General features: G+C 34.9%; 3 protein-coding genes across 7 annotated transcripts; all 3 read right to left on the bottom strand.

Moving 5' to 3' along the window:
• Window positions 1-3,403: 3,403 nt before the first annotated feature.
• On the bottom strand, window positions 3,404-6,157 carry SPDS3 (spermidine synthase 3). Of its 2 annotated transcripts, none has more exons than XM_079064461.1 (9): window positions 5,982-6,157; window positions 5,093-5,316; window positions 4,879-5,000; window positions 4,668-4,790; window positions 4,466-4,570; window positions 4,308-4,380; window positions 3,951-4,218; window positions 3,744-3,873; window positions 3,404-3,638 (listed from the first exon to the last, which is right to left on the bottom strand). In XM_079064461.1, exons 2-9 carry the CDS (start codon window positions 5,283-5,285, stop codon window positions 3,579-3,581), a joined length of 1,074 nt encoding a protein of 357 aa, XP_078920587.1. In that variant the 5' UTR covers window positions 5,286-5,316; window positions 5,982-6,157; the 3' UTR covers window positions 3,404-3,578. The 2 variants fall into 2 exon arrangements, with proteins under 2 accessions (XP_078920587.1, XP_078920588.1); XM_079064462.1 differs by lacking the exon at window positions 5,982-6,157 and adding an exon at window positions 5,427-5,516.
• Window positions 6,158-9,637: 3,480 nt separating this feature from the next.
• On the bottom strand, window positions 9,638-15,316 carry LOC145129597 (uncharacterized). Of its 4 annotated transcripts, XM_079064366.1 has the most exons (7): window positions 15,184-15,316; window positions 14,799-14,968; window positions 13,272-14,700; window positions 13,082-13,162; window positions 10,965-13,003; window positions 10,629-10,878; window positions 9,638-10,537 (listed from the first exon to the last, which is right to left on the bottom strand). In XM_079064366.1, the coding sequence occupies exons 3-5, from the start codon at window positions 13,333-13,335 to the stop codon at window positions 12,336-12,338; spliced, it is 813 nt and encodes a 270-aa protein (XP_078920492.1). In that variant the 5' UTR covers window positions 13,336-14,700; window positions 14,799-14,968; window positions 15,184-15,316; the 3' UTR covers window positions 9,638-10,537; window positions 10,629-10,878; window positions 10,965-12,335. The 4 variants fall into 4 exon arrangements, with proteins under 4 accessions (XP_078920492.1, XP_078920490.1, XP_078920491.1 ...); XM_079064364.1 differs by having other exon boundaries at window positions 10,965-13,162; XM_079064365.1 differs by having other exon boundaries at window positions 9,638-10,523; window positions 10,965-13,162.
• A 1,208-nt stretch (window positions 15,317-16,524) lies between these two features.
• LOC145134155 (uncharacterized) lies at window positions 16,525-17,997 on the bottom strand. The gene is made up of 4 exons (XM_079069048.1): window positions 17,757-17,997; window positions 17,072-17,548; window positions 16,856-16,987; window positions 16,525-16,783 (listed from the first exon to the last, which is right to left on the bottom strand). The coding sequence occupies exons 1-4, from the start codon at window positions 17,859-17,861 to the stop codon at window positions 16,691-16,693; spliced, it is 807 nt and encodes a 268-aa protein (XP_078925174.1). The 5' UTR covers window positions 17,862-17,997; the 3' UTR covers window positions 16,525-16,690.
• Between the last annotated feature and the right edge of the window lie 2,695 nt (window positions 17,998-20,692).

The following is a 20,692-nucleotide window of genomic DNA, read 5'->3' as shown; positions in this document are numbered from 1 at the left end:
GAATCCTTGTCATGACCACTACAACTTTCTTCATAGATATCGGGTTTATCTAACATTCTATTTTTTATGCTTATTTTCATTTTTACTTTATTATATCATTATAAACAAGTATAAAGAACATAAATTCCCATAATTCACATAATACTCAAATAATTCATTTTTATTATTTCAAATTGAGTTACATTTGTTGACCCTAACTATTACATCGTCGCATCAATGCTTAGCCTCGAAACATGGGCGCTACAATTATTGATCTCCAGAAGATCTTGTTGAGAGAAATATTACATTTTTAACTCCTCAAGGAAGTTCTCCCAATACATCTTCCTTGCTTCTCCCTTCGGCATGGAGTCATCCAACATTTTCCAATAGCTCAATACTCTAGTCTTTAGTTGTATGACAGCTAAAATGGTTTTATGTTGGTTATTGTAATCACAACTTTTAAACACCATCTCCATCTTGGTGATCCAATCAATAACTTCCATTGGTGTTGAGCTACCAGAAATACTTGGTAGTTTGGAAGCCATGAAGTCCTTGTACTCGCATCCATTCCTCTCAACCTCTTAGTCACAATTGTTCTTTTTAACCCTTCGTGGTTCAGGTTGGTCCACGGTCCGACTGTAGCTTCTTTCTTTGGACTGACCCTCATTCAATAATGGATCATCAGTTGGTGTTGTGACTTCTCTCCTAGTTATCTCGTATGCTCCATTTGCTCAACTAGCATAACCCGAATAAGTGCTTGGACTCCTGCCATCGTGACTGCTTCAACTACCGGCACAACCTCTACTACTTATGGGTTGGAAGCTTTTGGGTTTTCAGTAGTATTTTATTTATTATTCAAAAGACTACTAAAAAAATTATTTTATTTATGAAAAATTGGGTATTTTTAAAGAAATTTTATCATCGACAAATAAAATGCTCAAAACTTCTTTTATAGGTTCTTACTTGAAGATTAGTAGCGGTGAAGTGAAGAGAGATTTGGGGAAGCTAGGAAGGAACAAAGTGGTTGGTTTGAATCAAATTCTTATTAGGGTTTGGCAATGTCTTAAAAAAAAGAATGCGTTAAGTGGCTTACTAACTTATTTAACATTATCTTTAAGACTGCGGAGATGTTAGGAGACTAGAGATCACGTAATTTGATCCCCCTATATAATAAGAAAGGCGATACTCAAAACTATGGGAACTATATAGGTATTATGCTTCTTAGTCATGACATAAAATAATTAGAGAGAATTTTAGATACTAGGTTGTATAGCATCACGACTATTATAGGAAACCAATTCAGTTGGGGAAAGCTTCAATTATCTAGGGTCTATGATCCATAAAGGAGATGGAGCTCTTATCTTGAAGGAAAGCTTCAAGTATCTACGGTCTATGATCCATAAGGGAGATGGTGTGGAGGTAGACATCACATGTCACATAAAAAAATTGGTTAAAGTGGAGGGCGGCATTGGGGTCTTGGGCGATAAAAAGATATTGTTGAAATTAAAAGGAAAATTGTATGGGGTAGTTGTCAGCCTACCATGATGTATGTATTTGAATGTTGGCCAAGTAAGAAAGACCACGATCAGAGGATAGAAGTAGTAGAAGGATAGAAGTGGTAGAAATGAGGATGTTGAGGTAGATAAGCACTAGAACTTTGTTGGATAGGATATCAAATTCTAAGATATGAAATTCGTTGGGAGTGTCGCAGATAAAAAAAAAAAAAAAAAAAAAAAAAAAAAAAATCTGGAGAATGTCGATTAAGTTGATTTGGAGAAGAGGACATCCAAAAAGGAAGTGGGAGAATAGTATGAGGTTAGACATAGATAAGTTTTCTCTTTCCAAAGACATGACCTCAGATAGGATGGTGTGGAGACTAAAATCAAGGTAGATAAGTAGCCTAGCCCTCATGTATGTTTTGTTTCCTGATCTTTATTGTCGGTACCTATTCATGTTCATATACTTATATGTTGCACTATTTCATGAATTGGTACATCACACTATGAATGATCCCACCTTTTTTTGCTAAATCTCATATACCGTTACTTGTCGATCTATCAATATTTCCATCTTACTATTATCACCGCCTAACTCTTCTCTTGCTACTTGGTTGTTTGTTTTCCCATTTATAAGTTCTTGATTTTCACATGTTGGAGGTCATATGTGACACAATCAATCAATCTTCCCCATATGATGACATGAATGTCGACATCTATCTCCCCATATACCATTGTAATGAGATTCGTAAGGTATGTTGAGGTTATTGTTGTTGCTGCTGCAACTGCTCTGTAGTATATTAGTGGATACGATTTTCTTTGAAGACTTGTGTAAATATATAAATCAATATGTGATGGGTTTTGTTCAACATATATAAGAAATTATACCAACGTATAAACTATTACATCTTCTGAAAACTCAAACTAAAAAGTGTTATACTTATCATATAAGTAAATGTTAGTTTTTAACGGTCAAAATGTATTAGGTTGCAACTAACTTTCAAAATGGATGAAACACATGTTATCTTTGTAAAATAATTTTAGTAGTTTGCTATAAGTGAGAATGGGAGCAAACCGTGCTTCTTTCATTTTGTCATTTCTAAACTTGTAAAATAATATATATTTAAATATTCTTGTTACGCAAGCAATCAAGGGAAAACAATAAAACGACATAGAGAATTAATATGGTTCAATCGGTGTGACCTACAATCATACATGCATGGACAGAAACCAGAAAACACTTATATCATCCATTGTTTTCAAAGTGAGACATTGGAATTTCTAATTACGAATATTATTAAATCGAATACATATACAACTAAACAGGTCCATACCTCATCCCTTTGAAATCGTCGTGCAAGTTTCTTCACTTTGTTTCGAGTCAGGTCACTTGTTCGGGTCAATAGAATCCACGTCACACTTTAATAATTATTTTAAAAGGATGTTTTGTTTTGTAAGAAGAAAGAAAAAACACAAATGCATAATGACAAACACATCATTTTATAGGATGTGTGTTCACTTTTAAAAACGACTATTACATTTTGTCTTGGAAGTTAAGAACTTGGTAAAAAGTTGGTTCTAATTTCCATCAAACCAATTAGATTTCAGATAGCCATGTAAAGGGCTAAAGGCTATAAAACGTTAGTTATCCCTAACTTCAAACTGGGAATTTGAGGCCAATTGGAGGGGATTTTATGATTTCTTCACTGCCATCAATATCATCATAACTCAAAAACATGATGTTAGAATTTAGATTTCAGCATTCCATATCTATGTTATCATTGCCTCTCAACAAATCCTAGTGTGGCATGATATCATGTCATAGCATCTAAACACATACAAAGAACAAAGAACATAGATCTATATCCATGGAAAAAAACATCAACGATCAACCAGCCATGAATCATTTATCATAGGATCATCAAACATTTATTTCTAACCATAACCAAATGATTCAAGAAAAATCTCATTGTAAATTGGATTCACATACAATAGACAACGAAATCTTTTCCAAATCCCACCAATTATTTTAATTCCAATATGTCATAAGTCTACACCCAAAAGAGTATCACTAACACAAGACAAGACATAATAAGAAAACAATCAAAGAGATTTCACCTCTTTCCTAACAAATGATGGCAAGGCAAATGCAGCTCTATGCATCTGTCATATAAAGTAAAAACAATTTATATCAAATTCCAAGATTAATTAAAAAAAAAAAAAAAAAAAGTATATAACATATCAAGTGATAAAAAAACTCAAACACACCTGTGAGTTGTAGAATTTGAGTTCTCTTTGATGCTCGAGTGCTCCCTGTAGCTTCTCAATAGGGTTTACAGGGTTCCTAAAATCAACAGGCGGGCCCTCCGTTGAGCACAAAATGAATCCAATAACACCACTGCAAAACCAAAGAACTTGCATTAAAATATCTTTTCTTTCTTTTTTTTCTGTAAAAAAAAAAACAAAAAATCGTACCTTGGATATGTGGGGACACTGGCCCATGCATAATGAACAGAGCCTTTAAATATTTTTTGGCAAACAGAAATCATATCATCAATGAGATGAGTGTGGAGCCACATGCTTTCAGCCATGTTACAAAGAACACCACCAGGCCTTAAAGCTTTTGCTAACATCTCAAAGAAAGGCCTTTCCACAAGCTCTTGAGCGGGACCCACAGGATCAGAAGAATCAACGATAATAGCATCATACTTTCCTTCTGGTATGTTCCTTATAAACTCAACAGCTATTGTAAAAAATTATATATAAAAATTAGATACCAAAGAAAGACTTATTATAATAAAATAGCAATATAAACATTCTTGAAATATTTACCATCACCAACATGAAGATGAACACGAGGATCCTCAAATCCAACAGCTAACTCAGGGAAAAACTTCTTGCTAACCTACAATCAAGAAAAATAAAATTCACAATGAGAATCTGTAAAATCAAACAATAACCAAAAATTTTTAATTTTTTTCATAACATACATCTATAACCATCTTATCTATTTCACATATATCAATCAACTCTATGGAGCTGTGGCGAGAAATTTCCCTAAGTACCCCTCCATCACCACCACCCACAACCAGAACCTGTAGATAGACAACACAACACCACAATATACATTTAGTTTCTTTATAAATTAGAGAAATATCAGTGTCACAAGAAAAGAAATAAACAAGAACTTGCATTTTTGGGTGATTTGATGGAACAAAGGGGAAGATGAGCTATCATCTCCTGATATGCACATTCATCTTTCTCAGACAGCTGAAGAATCCCATCAAGAACAAGCACTTTTCCATATGTTGCAGACTGCAATCCAAATCAAATAAATAATTAACATATAACACGGAAATTCAAATACAGGATTTGTTAATGTTGAAATGTGTTATGTGAATACCTCAAAAACCAGGACCTCTTGATATTCTGACCTTTCCTTGAACAAAATCTTTTCTACAGCCAATGAATGTGCTTCCCCTGGCCACATGGGGTTGTGGAAGTACATTCTTTTAGCCTTATTATCTGAAAAGGAGAATGGAAAAAGGGTCAAAATGGAATGCAAATGACAAAATGTATGCAAATAAGTGAAGAAAGAAAGGGAATGAGTGAATGACCAGAAGAAGATTGATGTTCAGAAAACCATCCAGAAACAACTGTTGCATGGCAGTTGGCTTGAAGCTCAGGGTCAGGGGTGTATGCCTGAGCTTTCAGGCAACAAGAAGGGATAACAGTGTGACACCTGTCCTCATTCACCTTCCCATCCATAGTCTTCTGGCATCCCAAATCTCTTCCTGCGTCTCCCTCCATATATTCGCCTTTTCTTGTCCAGCTCCAGCCTCTAACCAAAAGAATTTCAACTTATTACATGAATAATGCTTTAAAAAATGATAATATATAACATGAACATGAAAGAAATGAATCAAACAACCAAAAACAGATAAAACACACCAATGGCATTCTTATACTATTGAATTCATATTAATTAGGACAGATTACTAGTGTAAGTTGTATGAAAAACAGATACAACATCTGATATTTATGTAAGGTAATTCCATTAAAAGTAAGACCAAAAAATTCTGCAATGAATGTATAAGTATTTACGTAAAGTAACTCTCCACTTTTAACAAGAAGGCACATGTAAACAGCGTGTCATTGAAGCTATAGATCAAGAACCGTGTCAAAGAGAGAAAACTATACCAAAATTTTAGATGCATAAGCAATTTATCCATAATAAAACAAAGTACTTAAACTTTACTCTTGACCACTACCAGACTGTTGAAAAAATAGCTAGGGATTAAACGATTAAAGGGGAAAAGCGACTGCAACGACTGAAATTATGACTATGAGGATAAAACAAGGCGCTGGATACTTAAATTTCCCCATCAATCGATCAAACAGAGACGGAGACAGAACCATAAGCATTCGATTAAAAGAGATGAAAACGGCAAACGATACAAGAAAAACGTCCATTTGAAGCGAAATCATAGATGAAATCGTATATACCTGTGATGGCGTCAGTTCTGATTATCTAAATGTGTACGTATATGTGTAATCTATACAAAATTTCAGGAAAGGGGAGAACCAAAAAAAAAAGAACCGAAAGAGTGCAGAAAAGCGCACAGTCGCGCACTTTCTGGTCGAGCGTCTTGGGGTTTCTTTTTCGTAGTTGGAATGGAGACGATGAAAATGGTGCAACGGGATGGACACATGTATATAAATATGGTTGGAGAGGTTAGTGAAATGACTGTTTTGTCCTGGTATTGTGACGTGGAAGCAATATAAAACAAGTATCTTTTTCTTTTTCTATCGTCTTTTTTTATGGAAAAGAAATATTCTTTGACCAAAAGAAAATTATAAGGTTACTATACATATTACATGCATACCATTATTATTGTAAAAAATAATAAAATAATAAATTATGTTTCGATCTTTGATATATATACTAAATATATTTTCTCCAATGCAATTATTAATTAGTAGCATGTCTAAATAACAATGTTATATTTGTTTGTTACTATAGAAATTAAACAATGTATCTATCATTTTATTCATAAAATTATTGGAAATTCCAAGTTTTGTTTGTAATAAAGAATAGATTGTTTTTATTAATAATGAGGGTTAAACCTTATATAAATAAAGATATATAAGGAGCTATTGGGCCGATCTAAACCCTAAAGGTCTTGAGCCTAAACCTTAAATGCTAACATATGTACTAACATCTCCTTACAGTTTGATCAGGATATCTCGATTAAACTGGAAAAACAAAAAAAAAACATAAAACATATTCATAGATGCAGATAAAAGGCAGAAGAGGGATGCCAGCGGAGATCAAGAACTGAATGTATATGCGGTAGCGACGACGATAACTAGATTAATAGGTTTTCTCGGTTACAATGGTTTTTAAAAACAAAAATAAACATTTGCCACCTTCTAACAATAATACAATATTTATAGTTAATTGGTATTTTTGAAACCCTTTAAATAGTTTGTTACAAATATATGTCAGTATCCCCAAATTATTATTACTTTGAAGGGTAGCACTTCAACAACTTAAGATTGACATATAATCGCTTTTTGAGATGTGGCCATTTTGAGAAATTGAGTATGTCTATTTAACTTGAACAAATGAATTAGTATTTCATTAGTAGGCATTTACAGAATTGAGTATGTCGCCTTCAAATGGATTAGTATTTCATTAATCGCCTTTGAGATGTGACCATTTAGAGAATTTGAGTATATCTAACAAATGGATTAATATTTTATTAGTAGTCATTTAGAGAAATTAAGTATGTCTCTTCTAAATGAATTAGTATTTTATAAATCGTTTTTGAAATGTGACCATTCAGATAAATTAAGTATGTCTTTTAATTTTAACAAATTGGGTAGTATTTTATTAGTAGGCATTTACCAAAATTAATTATCTCTTTCATTTGAAAATATGTCTGAATATAGAAAGATGCGACTTATTTCTTATATGTGCATGTGTGCCTGTGTATGTTTTGTGTAACACGATGTTGTGGTGATTTCGGATCCAACACATTCCATTGGTGGAGATCAATGGAGTAGAGAAATTTTGGATCCTTCCTAGCATTTTTAGTGAGATTCTATTGATGTTAGTTTATATTTGGCTATGTCATTTGTCACATGGCTAACTGTATTACAATCCTACAATCAATAGTCTAGATACGAAGAACTTTAAGAAGTATGATGATGCAACCATAGATCACTCAAGAGAGATATTAATTAAGGACAAATGATAAAGAAATCAACCCGTTGAAAATGCTAGATGAACCTAGAACAATGAATAGTATTATTGGAACACTTTGAGTTTTTCTTTAGTAAAACCTAAAAAATCAACTAGATTTATTGAAATGGATGCAAAGAACTTTGAGAAACATGATGACAATTTGGATTAATTTATACAACACGGCAGTCAGTGTAGGAAAGCAAAAGACATTGTGTAGGTGTTGTGGAAGAAATCCATTGGAGCATAAAGACGATGAAGCTACACAAAGTACGCGTGTGTCTAGGTCCTACAAAAGAGACCAAATGTGTGCAACTTCAAAACGAAGACGACTCACAAAGTTTACTGTTCATGAGCCTCATGGAAATTAATATTATATACTATAATTTAGGATAAATAAAAAAATAAAAGTGGGTACATGCGGAACTTTAAGTTGTCGATGGGCTAATTTTCAAGGTAATAATAAATCAATGATAAACAAGCTAACCAAAACGTTTAAAATATACAGTTGAGCTATAAATGTTATCACAAGGTAACAAATTTTTGTTTTTGTTTTGTTTTTAAAGTATCATTGTAACAGCGAAAACATGATATTCCCGATCACGATGATCTTTTTAAAATAAAAATAAAAATAAAAATAAAAATATGCTACCTTTTGACAACATTTATTTAGTTCAAAAGCATTTTTGTGATAAACCTATGAAAGAAAGTGTGTTTGCATATAGAGGCAATCCATGTAGTTGTAAGCTTGATGAACAACTAAACTTGTGTACAAGTGCATGACATGCGGCCATAATTCCATCACCGGGCCAGAAAAATTGCGGATACATTTTGCAAAGAGAAATTTCATGAAATAACCAAATCTTAAGGGGTGTTTTAAGTAGACAAAATTGCAAAAATGGTCCCTGTGGTATGCAAAATTTTGGGGTTTTAGTCCAAACCACGAGTTTTTTGGATCCATGGTCCTTTTGGAGTGGTTTCTATGTGGTTTTGGTCCCTGGACTTAACTCCCGTTAAGTTGGATCAGTTAAGCCCCCTCACGTGTCTCACACGTGAGGGTAATTTCGTCATTTCATATGTTAGGGACCATTTTTGCATGAACGTTTTTTGGATTTATTCCTTTTAAATACCCCCACTTCCTGCGATCTTCTTCCCCAACGTTCCCCAACGTCTCTTTTCTTCTACCCTTCTTCTTCTTGAGCTCTGTTACAACAAAAATGGTGCTATGTTTTTGTGGAAAAGTTGCTATGGTGAAAACGTCTTGGACCCCTCTGAATCCAGGAAGGAGATTTTTTGCATGCCCTATGAATGATTCCGTTTGTGGGTTTATTGGGTGGCTTGATCCCCCAATGTGTGTTAGGGCGAAAGCCATCATACCTGGTCTGCTAAGAAATTTGAATTCAGTGCAGGAACGGTGCAATGAGTTGGTTAGAAGTATGAACATGCTACAGGATCAATGCAATGGACTGATATGCAGGAACAACATGTTGGTGGAAAATGTCAAAGCATTGAAGGATGACAATTTGAAGCTGAAAATGTACATGTTTGGAAGTTGGTTTTTCTTTGTGATTGTATTCTTCTGTAATTGGTTTGTATAGGGGTATACTCTGAAGGGTGTTTTGGTCATTTTGTTGTAATTTTATGTGATCATGTTTGTAGTGACTTATGATGATAATGATATATGTACAATTTTATGATGCAAGTGTAATGAATGTTTTACCAAAATGGTATGAATGTATCAGAATTAACATATGAATAGAAATGGTATGAATGTATTACCAAAATGTATATATTAGAACCAATTGTACATAACCAAAATGCACATTTCATTAAGATTTGTAATATAACAACCAAAGTTTCTAAACATAACAACCAAAGATTCTAAACATTACCAAAAGGGACACATTACCATACCTAAGATAACAACCAAGTTTTCATAACAACCAACCAAAAGTTTTCAACAAAATATTGTAAACATAACAACCAAGTTTTCATAACCAATCAAAATCATAGAAAACTTCATGCATGCATGACACATTACTTCTTGGACTAATTCCCACCTTGCCCTTTACAGGTCCTAGAGTTGTGTCCCTTGTTCTTGCATTTGCTACAAGTAACACTGATATGCTTCCTTGATAGCTTCTGCACTCCATCATGTGTTGGTTTTTGGGAACCTCCTTCTTGTGTAGCATTCACTCCATCACCTTAACCTTTCACCCTCACTTTGTCTTCTCTTTTTCTTAGGCCTTCCCACCTAAGTGCGATGTGGAGTAGGGATTAGCTTTGTGGGACATTCACTTTTGGGCCACATGGATCTACCCTTAATTGGCTCCACCTTAAAAGAATAAACCTTTTTCCATGTCTCTAGAAAATACACCTTGTGAACCCATTTGTAAATGTCAAGCTCAGCCTCTGGGTCTTTACTCATCTCATTCAGAGTTGCAATTGCATGTCTGCATGGAATTCCAATTAATTCCCATTTTCTGCAAGTGCATGTTTTGTTCCTAACATCAACCACATGTTGACCTGCAAAGCTCCTGTGACTTGATACTTGTCTCCCCCATTCCACCTAGCAATGTATTGTGAAGCAACTGTTTTTCTTGCAGCTAGGATGTTTGTTGCTGTGGGTGTTAGTGGACCTTTAGCCTTTTTCATTTCCTTCATGACATTGCATATCCTCTTCATTAGATACTCCCTTATGTATTCTAAACATCCAATGACAGGTTTATCCCTTCCTTTCTCTATCTTCCCATTAAACACTTCACACATGTTTGATATCAACACATCAGAAACTGCTCTTCCTGTTTGTACATTACTATTAAAAAACATTTAATACAATTCACATACAAGTAAAACAGTTCACTAAGTGAAAGACATAAGGACCAAATTGGAATATATAGATTTACCTGAAAAATGACTCCTTGCCTAATGTGCAGGAGGAATTTGCTTCAACCATTCACATGCCTCTTTATCATACTGACTAAACTCCTTCATCAAATGTTCAAACTCAGGAATGGTGGTAGCTGATGCACACCTCCACAAGTGGTCCCTGTACTCTGTTTGCCTCCATCTTTTCCTCATATTGTCATGAATATGTCTGATACAATATCTATGCTCAGCATTGGGAAACAATTGCTCAACTGCAATATGTAAACCCTGCAAGAATCAATTGTCAATCATTAGAATTAACTTAAAACCACACTTTAAATGACCAAATGTATAAAAACCACTTCCAGCTTTACCTTTTGCCTGTCATTTATGAAAGTAAAATTTGAGTTTCTTCCAAGGTCAAAGTCATCCCCAAGGTTATCTAAAAACCATTTCCAGCTTTCTGTGTTTTCAGACTCAACAATCCCATATGCTAATGGGTAAATTCCATTATTGGAATCAAGACCAACTGCTGAAAGGACCTGCCCAGGGAATGGTCCTTTCATGAAGGCACCATCAAAACCTAATAAGTCCCTAAGGCATTCCTTGAACCCTTTTTTCAGTGGACCCAAACACACATAAATTCTTCTAAACTGCCTGGTTGGGGAATCAGGGTTAGGCTCAGAACATACATCTATTTTCACTGTGGTGTCTGGGTTGGTGGCTTGAAGTTCGAGAACATAGTCCCTCAACAGTTCATACTGCTTTGTGTAGTCCCCAGTTATATGCTTTCTTGCCTTATCCTTTGCCCTGAACACCTTGTCCATAGTAACACCCACTTGGTAGGTCTTTTGAAAGTGATCTTGTATGGCTCTCAAAGATATATCTGGATTCGCCTCAACTTGATCAAAGATTTTCTTGCTGATTAAAGAAGCAGTACAAGCCCTGAGTTTCCTTGTTTGCAAACATGTGTGAGTTTGGTTTAAGGTCCTTATAAACCAGTCGGATTCAGGATTTGACCTAGATGCATGAATGTACCAACCACATGTTACTTTTTGTGTCTTTAATTCTTTACCCTTTCTTTTTGAAGTGGTAGCTTGACTACCCACTTGGCCTTTATTGGTGACAGGTACAACTCCTCTACACTGTGCCCTAAGCCTTACATTGTCATTTTTTTAAAGAAAAGATTCCTTCTTGATTCTAGTGCATGCAGATCAATTGCCTCCTTTAATTCTTTTTTACTATTAAATTTATCTCCAACTGAAAATGATTGTTTATGTACTGCCCCAAGACTGCACCTTTTTTCTTTTCTCAAATTCCTGATAAGAGCTCTTCTCTCTCTGTCTTGGTCAGATCCTTCATCCAAAGATTCAAATTCCTCATTGTTGATCACTTCCATATCTTCAGGTTCATGCCCATGAACAACATTTATACAAGAACCTTCCACATCACTTTCAACATTGAGAGTGAAGTCTCCCATGTCCACATTCACATCCTGTATATTTTATCAACATCCATTATGTCATCCACATGATCTTCATCTTCTATTTGTCTCTCATCTTCTTCATACCCTGGATCACTATTTTCAGATTCATCATACTCTTCAAAATTTGGATCACTTTCTTGAGATTCATCATCCTCTTCATACTCTTGATTACCCTCTTCAGATTCTCCATCCCCTTCATACTCTGCATTATCATCATCACTCCCAATCAAATTTTCCATAAGGTTATCAAATAACTCATTCAATTGTTCATCAGCATTATTAACAGGGGGGTGTTGTAGCATCCTTCATCAACAGTTGATGCCTCTTGAACAACAGTTGCAGCCTCCCTAACACCATCCATCTCATCAATATGAACACAAGTTGCTGCCTCCTGAACATCAGTTGAACCATCCTGATCATCATTCTTTTCCTTTGAAATGTGAACACCCTCATCAATATAATCTAAATTAAGCCTCTTGCTACAAGAACTTTCACCTATATTGGAACTCCCAACCCTACCCCTTCTATACTCTGGTGAGAAACTATCATTCTTACTCCCAAAAAGAATCAGAGACATGAACTCACCAATAGGCTCACCATTACCATGGTTCACATTTTTCATTGGAGAATCTGCATGAACTTGACCCTCAACTTCAGCCCCTTGATCATCATTTTCTGGTAATTCCTCAATGACAACTTTACCCTTTGCATTTGGTGACATGAAGTAAGTCAGTAAATTTGTCTTTCCATGCTCTGTGTACACCTCAATCAGCTTGTTATGTGCAATGTATTTAGAAAGGTTGATCACATCCTGATCATTCCCTAAAGCTCTAAGACCAAATTGAAAGTCACCATTGGGTATCCTAAAATGGTAGTATATAACTGGGGATTCATCAGCGAATTCAGGATTCCGTGGGTCTGGGTAACCTAGGTCAAGCATTATGGAATCAAGTTCATGCACAGAAAACTCATCAATGTCCACATAATCAACATAACGCACTTCACCTCCAATGTACTTTATATCAGGTAACTTAGTAAATTTCCCACCGTGATGAAGCTTAATACTAAACCATGTGGGTGCACCAGCTAAAAATCAAAATTGTACATATTAACAAAGTCAAAATTTTGCATTTTTTTGTTCTAAATCAATAAGAAAATGCAAAGTATAAAAGTTAAAGAAAACAGAGCAACTTACCATATACAGTTGATACATCAACAACTTCGTGTTTTGGTCTGATATGCCACATTACGAACACCATTTCGTATTAAACGTATGCCCTTGTATGTGTAGTGTCGATTATCTTGTTTGGATAAGCAACGAGGGTTTTTTGCAGGTTCAATGGAGCAGAAGCAAGAATGAGGGAGTTGGGGAGTTGACGAGTGTTGGGGAAAGTAAATGAGGGGAAAAAGGAATTAATCCAAAAAACGTTCATGCAAAAATGGTCCCTAACATATGAAATGACGAAATTACCCTCACGTGTGAGGCACGTAAGGGGGCTTAACAGATCCAACTTAACGGGAGTTAAGTCCAGGGACCAAAACCACATAGAAACCACTCCAAAAGGACCATGGATCCAAAAAACTCATGGTTTGGACTAAAACCCCAAAATTTTGCATACCACAGGGACCATTTTTGCAATTTTGTCTTTTAAGTATTTAGCCATAAAATTTCGAGTTTTGTAAAATGACCACCAGATCTGCAGAGGGGGCTCTGCGGATCGCTTAATGTCTCTGAGGAACTTAACACACCTCCGCGGAAATGATGTGGCAGCACTAAAAGATAGTTTTTTTTGGGGGTTTTAAGATTCCGCAGAGGTGTCTCTGATCTTGTGAACACCTCTGCAGATCGCTTTATATCTTTGAGTGTTGTCACCTCATTTCCGCAGAGGTGTGTTAAGTTCCTTAGAGACATTAAGCGATCCGCAGAGCCCCCTCTGCGGATCTGATGGTCATTTTACAAAACTCAAACTTTTGTGGCTAAATACTTAAAACACCCCTTAAGTTTTGGTTATTTCATGAAATTTCTATTTTGCAAACAGTTTTTTTCTTCTCGTAACATATGTGTAAAAATTGTAATTAAATGTTTTCGGTTTTATAGTTAAGAATCTAAAATTGAATTAAATCATCATAGTTAATTTTTAGTTTTGATTATAATTATGGTTATTTTTGAAAGTTTTTGATATATAAAAAGGGCATTCATACACAAAAAAAAACACCATAAAAATTTGCTTGTTTCATATTGTCATCCGTACTACTACAACAACATCGAAACTCTCTCACAACAGTAAAATAAGGTCTAGTTATATTCAGAGGTCTCAGATATTGTATTTTGTTGTGTATCCTGAGAAACAAACGATGGCTAGTGGGGAATTTTTATTTCCATATGAGAAATTAAATTACCTCCTACCTTTTATGCCTATAATTATTCCTACCCACTAAAATTATGACAAATCACCATTCAATTTAATTTTATTTGATATATTCCTAATATAGCCTTAATGAGTTAGTTAAAAAAATATAGAATTATCATAATTTTATCCATAATTTTATTGGATAGGAATATTTTTACACATACAAAAATAGGAAGCAATTTAAATTCTTATCGGAAACTACGCGACATCCAACTGAAACAAAATCCACCAATGCATAAATTATTAGGAAAGATAAATCTACCAATAATACAACCTAATTAGATATTTAGCTCACACGATCATATGATTACCTTGATATGGCTAAACTGAGTTGAAGACTAGGCTTTCTAAAACGGATTCGATGTAGACACCAATCTATTGTTGTTCTTCCGATTTTGAAGTTAAAGTCTTCATCTTCGAAGATCTAGAGACTGTTTGACCTCATTAGCTCTCTCTTAGGAGTCTTGAAGTGGCGCCTCTTCTGAAATATGAACAAATTTGGAAACAAAAATCAACACAGAATTCGTGAAATATTGAGATACATTGTTGCTGCTGTTGGGTTGCAAAGTTCACATTTTTAAACAGGAATCAAAAATCGGAAGACACACAATTGAATTCGTGAAATATGAACACTAGAAACAGAAATAAAAATTCGGAAGACACAATCGAAAGCCAGAATTAAAAGAAAGAACTTACCTAATTCGATGGTCCGACGATGGTGGGGCTGGGCAGCTGCGATAGTCCGATTAGGGCTCTGAATCGCCGATCGCGTCTGCTCTCTGTGATAGAGGAGAAGCCGACAAGAGAAATGAGGCGTAGACCGGAGAAAAATTAGGTCATAACGTAAAGAATAAAAAGTAATTACTTTGGATTTTTATTTTATTTTTTTATTTTATTTTATTTTTATTTTTTTTACGTTTGTCATGGTAAAATCAAATTGAGATCAAACGATATAGGGATTGAAAGATACAACAAGGTCTTGTTTATTGGTATAAGTTAAAGTTAATGTTTTGGTTAAGATATTGACCATGGAATAAACTAAATTAGTTAAACATGCACAATAAATCTAGATGCCATAAATCCAAGAACTTAAGAAAGTAACATATAAGCAGGAATAAAAAAAAACAATGTTATTGTGATCACTAAAGGTATAAAATTACAAAGAGAATACTATAAGTGTCACAATGTTTTATCTGATTCAAGATTAATGATTAAAACGGTGATTGCTCCACGAGTGTCACAATACGCCTTCGAGATTAATTGATAAACTGGTGGGATAGGATCGACTTATGATCTTAAGATCCTAAGACAAAATCCTAAAATCTCAGTATGTCGTACATGTTCGACACATAATTTATAATTTTTGAGAGCTTTTAGTTTGAAAAAAAAAATCATTCAACAGTAAGAGTTTTTAACTTTTAGTTTAAACAAAAAACTTATAATCCAAAAATACGTCGGTTAAAAAAAATAAAAAAATGAAATCGAAATTTTACTATGAAATAGGGATAAAACTCAATAAGTTGAGCTTTGATAATTTAGACGTTAGATCAACATGCTAATCGATATACACTATCAAAACTAACAAATCACAGCATTTTCTACTTAAATCTTATATATGTGTGAGTTTCGCCAACAGAGACATATTTTCACAAAAATGGTGTGACATTATTTGCAAGATGTGCTTTAATTATTTCTTAAGTATTTCATTTTGCATTTCTTTAAGTGTAAGTAAAGGCTTAATCATTAATTCCTTGACATCATGTTTAAAATCCATGTAGTAGTTCCTTAAGCATATACATGATTATCATCCAGATATTTTACTTGGAATAATTTATCATCGTCTATGGAATATTCTTTATTAATCCTCAAACCTCCTCATATACATCCGATTGATGAATGCAACTCAAATCATCACCTTTCACTATCAATATACTTGCTCTTGTTACTCCCAAAATTACATACCTCTTTACTAAAAGGTGACATTATACATTTAGATCACATATATACATAACAACACAAGTACTTTTAGTTCTAGTCTAATTTGTAAAGAGAATATCAAGAACTAGTTGGGGTTTAACATTTGGGATATACAAGAAACTAATCTAATAACAACATACAATTAAATTAAAATAGAACCTTATTTAACAAAACCTGCTTTGACTTTGACCAGGCTGGCTACATCTCCTTCTTTACATTTTCTACATTAAAACTTTCTCAAGATTTCAGTTTCTTCTGTCTTGGCAAACCTTCCCCTGATCCTTGGTTGACTGTCTGCCAATGCCTTTCTGCATGCATACTGAAACCACTTTCACTATGTTATACCCTGCACCATGGCTAATATATAACATTATAAAAAGAAAAAGTATACCTTGATTTTTCTACCGAAATTCCTCTTTGTTTTCTTGTTTCTGTATCTTGAGAGCTTCTGCCAACGGTCTCCCATGGTGTGTTCACTCATGAGATGTGGCTGTCTATGGCTTCCATTGCCATTATCAAGAGTCTGTCATGGAAAACTCGACTAATTGAGATTCATGTATCATGGTTTTTCCAACTAAATTCAGAAACATAAACAACAAAACAAAACCTTTATGTCTCCTTCACTAAACGCCCTTCGCATCCCATAAACATTTGCAAAGTTCACTTCCATAGTGTTCAAAACACCAGGGTGAATCCATTCCATCGAGCTTAAACAATCTGAGCTCACACTTTTCACGATCTGTCCAGGTGGATGCACGTTTTCTTTCACAATCGGGATTTCGTCTGTTCTAACTGGGAATTTATAGTTCAAGACCTCTGAAAGCGGTGAAGTTTCGGTTGCTTCTTTTGCCAATATTTCTTTGAATTCATGGAAAATTTCATTCAGAGATGCATCGTTTTGAAACGACTGGATATCTGTTACACTGAGTTCTTGTGAAGAAAGGTCGTCTTCTCCACAAGTGATCGCCGACATAGAGTCAACAGTAACCAATGGTTGCTCGATCATCGGTTCTTGTGCTTTGAAAAGATCCCCTTCACCCCCAAAATCGAAATCTGATATAACGGAGCTCTGAACCACACTCCCCTGTATTAGAAACAGAAAATGGACCGATAATTATTAGGAAAAACCCTATCAATTACGATGAGTTTCAATTCAAGATTGCGAAAACCCTAATTCTGAAAAAGCCCAAAGCGTCACCATTGAAATCAACAAGATGAACCAATTGATCGATACAATCAAATAGAAGAATTAAATGTGAATAGAAGTAGTAAAAGTGAAATTAGTCAATTACCAAGCACGAGTTGGATTTGTGGGAGTAACAGAGATCATCGAATTGTTGAACATCAGGTGAGAAACTTTGAAAATAAGGGAAAGTTACGCCAGTCTCTGCAGACATTTCTTTGTTTGAACAAGAAATTCCCTTTTCGTATTTTGCTCTCCTGTAAAGAAAGGTCGACTCTTTGAAGTAAAAAGAACACACCGAAATGGCTTTTAGTGGAGAAAAAGACAAGTCCTTTTCACATTGAGCAAAGCAAAACCCTAGAACAAGACTAGTAAAAGAGTACAACTACAACGCCACTATACAACAAAAAGACATCAAGAGAAAAGAAAAAGAGGGAAAGATTCACACCCATAAAACCAGATTAGTATTCTGATGGTATCGGTGCCCTTTTTCATTCATTTATATGACATCTTATCATCGTTTCTATTCTTGTCAGATGTTTTATTAAGTTTTTACTTTCAAAAACATGTATAAAAGTACCTTTTATTATACGAAATCAATGATACTCTTTAGCAATATATGAGGGAAAGAAAATTGACAAAATTGCAAAAACGGTCCCTGTGGTTGGCATAATTATGTGTTTTTGGTCCAAAATGAAACGTTGGTGCATCACTGGTCCAAAATTGAATATTTCTATCGTTTTTGGTCCCTATCTACTTAAAAAGATCATTATGCCCTTAGAGTTTGTTTTTCCATTTTTTATTATCTATTTTTATTCAAAAAAAAAACCTCACCACCGCTTAAACCTAAAAGTGATTTCAGCAATTTGTTTTCAGCCGCCACACCGGGAAGTCACTATCGCCGCCCGCCGCCAGATGCTGCCACCTCCCCTTTCATAGTCGGCCACCATAATCGCCGGAAAAACGTGCTCGATGGGCGGTATCCGGTTCTCCACCGCCACCACTTCTCTGCTACAAATCTGGTCTTCCACAACCTCCATTCTCGCCGTCAACATTCAACATCGCCACCTACCGCAGTTCATCCAAATCAAGATACAAATCTGGATTGAGAAGTTATCCGACTCTCATTTCAGTCCTGAGTCTTTCTGCATATTCAAAGCTATCTAAAAAGCAACGTGTTCGGACCACTTTACAGCTTTTGTCTGTTTGTTTAAATATTTACCAGCGATCAAGTTCACACATAGCTTTGAATATGCAGAAAGACTCAGGACTGAAATGATTTTTATTCTAAGAACCAATATACGTGGAGCCAGATACTGTCGACTCTAAAAAGCAACGTGTTCGGACCACTTTACAGCTGTTTGTCTGTTTGTTTAAATTATTATCCTACTTTGCCTGGTTTGTCAAATTTTCTCTAGAAACCTGCCCCACCTCACAGCAGTCCTGAGAATTATTGAAGCCAGCTGTGAATAAGTTTGAATAATAGGTGGACCAGCTACCTTATCGTGGGTTTTCTCTATAATTGAGTTGTCCACTTAAAATCTTGTATAAATAAGTGTGTTTATTTTCCGATAGAGAGGCATCGAAAAGCATATACACTTCTCTCTCTATCTCCCTTGTAAGAATCATATTGTGTGAAATATAAGTTGGAAGTTCTTAAACCTTTTTTTAAAGTAAGTTTTAATAAATATGTTTGAATATTCTAAGATTTAGTCTTTGTTCTTAGAATAAAAATACTTTCCTGGTAAATATTTTTATTATATTTTTATTTGGTATCAGAGCTTATGAACAAAGCGTTTATAAGCATGGTAGCTTAAAAGCCCATTCAAGGTTTGCAGGAAAAGGATATTTGTACCTTTCTTCTAGTTTTGTTTAAAAATCTTTGGTTATTTAAAGTAATATCGTCTGTATTATCCTAAACGGTTGTTATTGGATTTCTTATTTATGTGGGTCCTGTTTTCAAAAACTAATGTAAAAGCCAAAGTACACGCGATCAAGTACCCAGAAGGGGGAATTATGTGTGGAAACGTGAACATTTTTCAAAGAATTTTAGCATCCACAAGTCCAATAAGAATAGTAACTCCCTTAGTATAAATACAGAAGTTATTATTTTCTATGACTGATCGTTTTGAACAAGATATAGCAGATTGGTATAAACATTCCCGAACTGCTAACCTTGAATATCTCAACCTTGAAGAAACTCAAAAGGTCAAGCTGCCAGTTTTAAGTAATAATATTTCCTGTATTCATGATAAACTACTTTTACACGCAAAAGTTTGCATCAAACGTTTTCATCAGATACTTGAAAATCAAAAGGAATTACAACTTCGTTTAGAAACCTGTGAGGAATTGATAAGAAAAACCCAGAGTGAAACCAGAAAAAGCCTACAGCAAATCTCGTTTGAAGTACATCAATATCAACCCCTCACTAAAAGTCAAGTTCTCGATCTAGTTCAAAGAATAGTCGAGCAACCAAAATTGGTTGAGAAATAAGCACTCAAACTCACGGAAGACCTTAATCAGAAGATCCAGAAGGTTGAACGCCTTCTGCATGAAGTAAGAGCCTTCTTAACCTCATGAGCCTAGCTAGTGTCAGAGCTAGTTCGGACTATCAGGAAGCCGTCGGTGCAACAGAAGACTTTGATTCACCTGCAGTTGGATTTGCAAAACCATTTGATTACAAAAGTGGTGTAGCAGCGCAAAACGCAACCATAATTAAACAAAACAACACCCTATTATATCTAGTAATAAAGCAAAACTAGAAGCTTTCAGAAATAGAAGAAAAGGTTGAAAGACTACAAAAGGAAGTCAGTCGTGGAAAAGAAGCAACACCCGCAGACCTTGAAGAATCCATCATCAGCTTATCCAAACGGTTAGACAAAGTTTCAATTACGGAAAAAACAGTTACTTCAAGAAAACAAGGTCCTATATACTTTTACCAAGATCCCAACATAATATTTAAAGAAGAATACAAGAAAGACTCGAGAAAATGAGCCACAGGGCAGCCGTTCTTAACAGAGAATCTGTAACCCAGACTCAACCACC

The sequence above is a fragment of the Lactuca virosa genome, chromosome 8, assembly GCF_052849685.1.
Source record: "Lactuca virosa cultivar CGN04683 chromosome 8, Lactuca_virosa_CGN04683_v6, whole genome shotgun sequence".
In the NCBI taxonomy this organism is placed as follows: domain Eukaryota; kingdom Viridiplantae; phylum Streptophyta; class Magnoliopsida; order Asterales; family Asteraceae; genus Lactuca; species Lactuca virosa.
The sequence above is the reverse complement of the archived record's forward strand: the minus strand, read 5'-3'. Positions and strand labels throughout refer to the sequence as shown.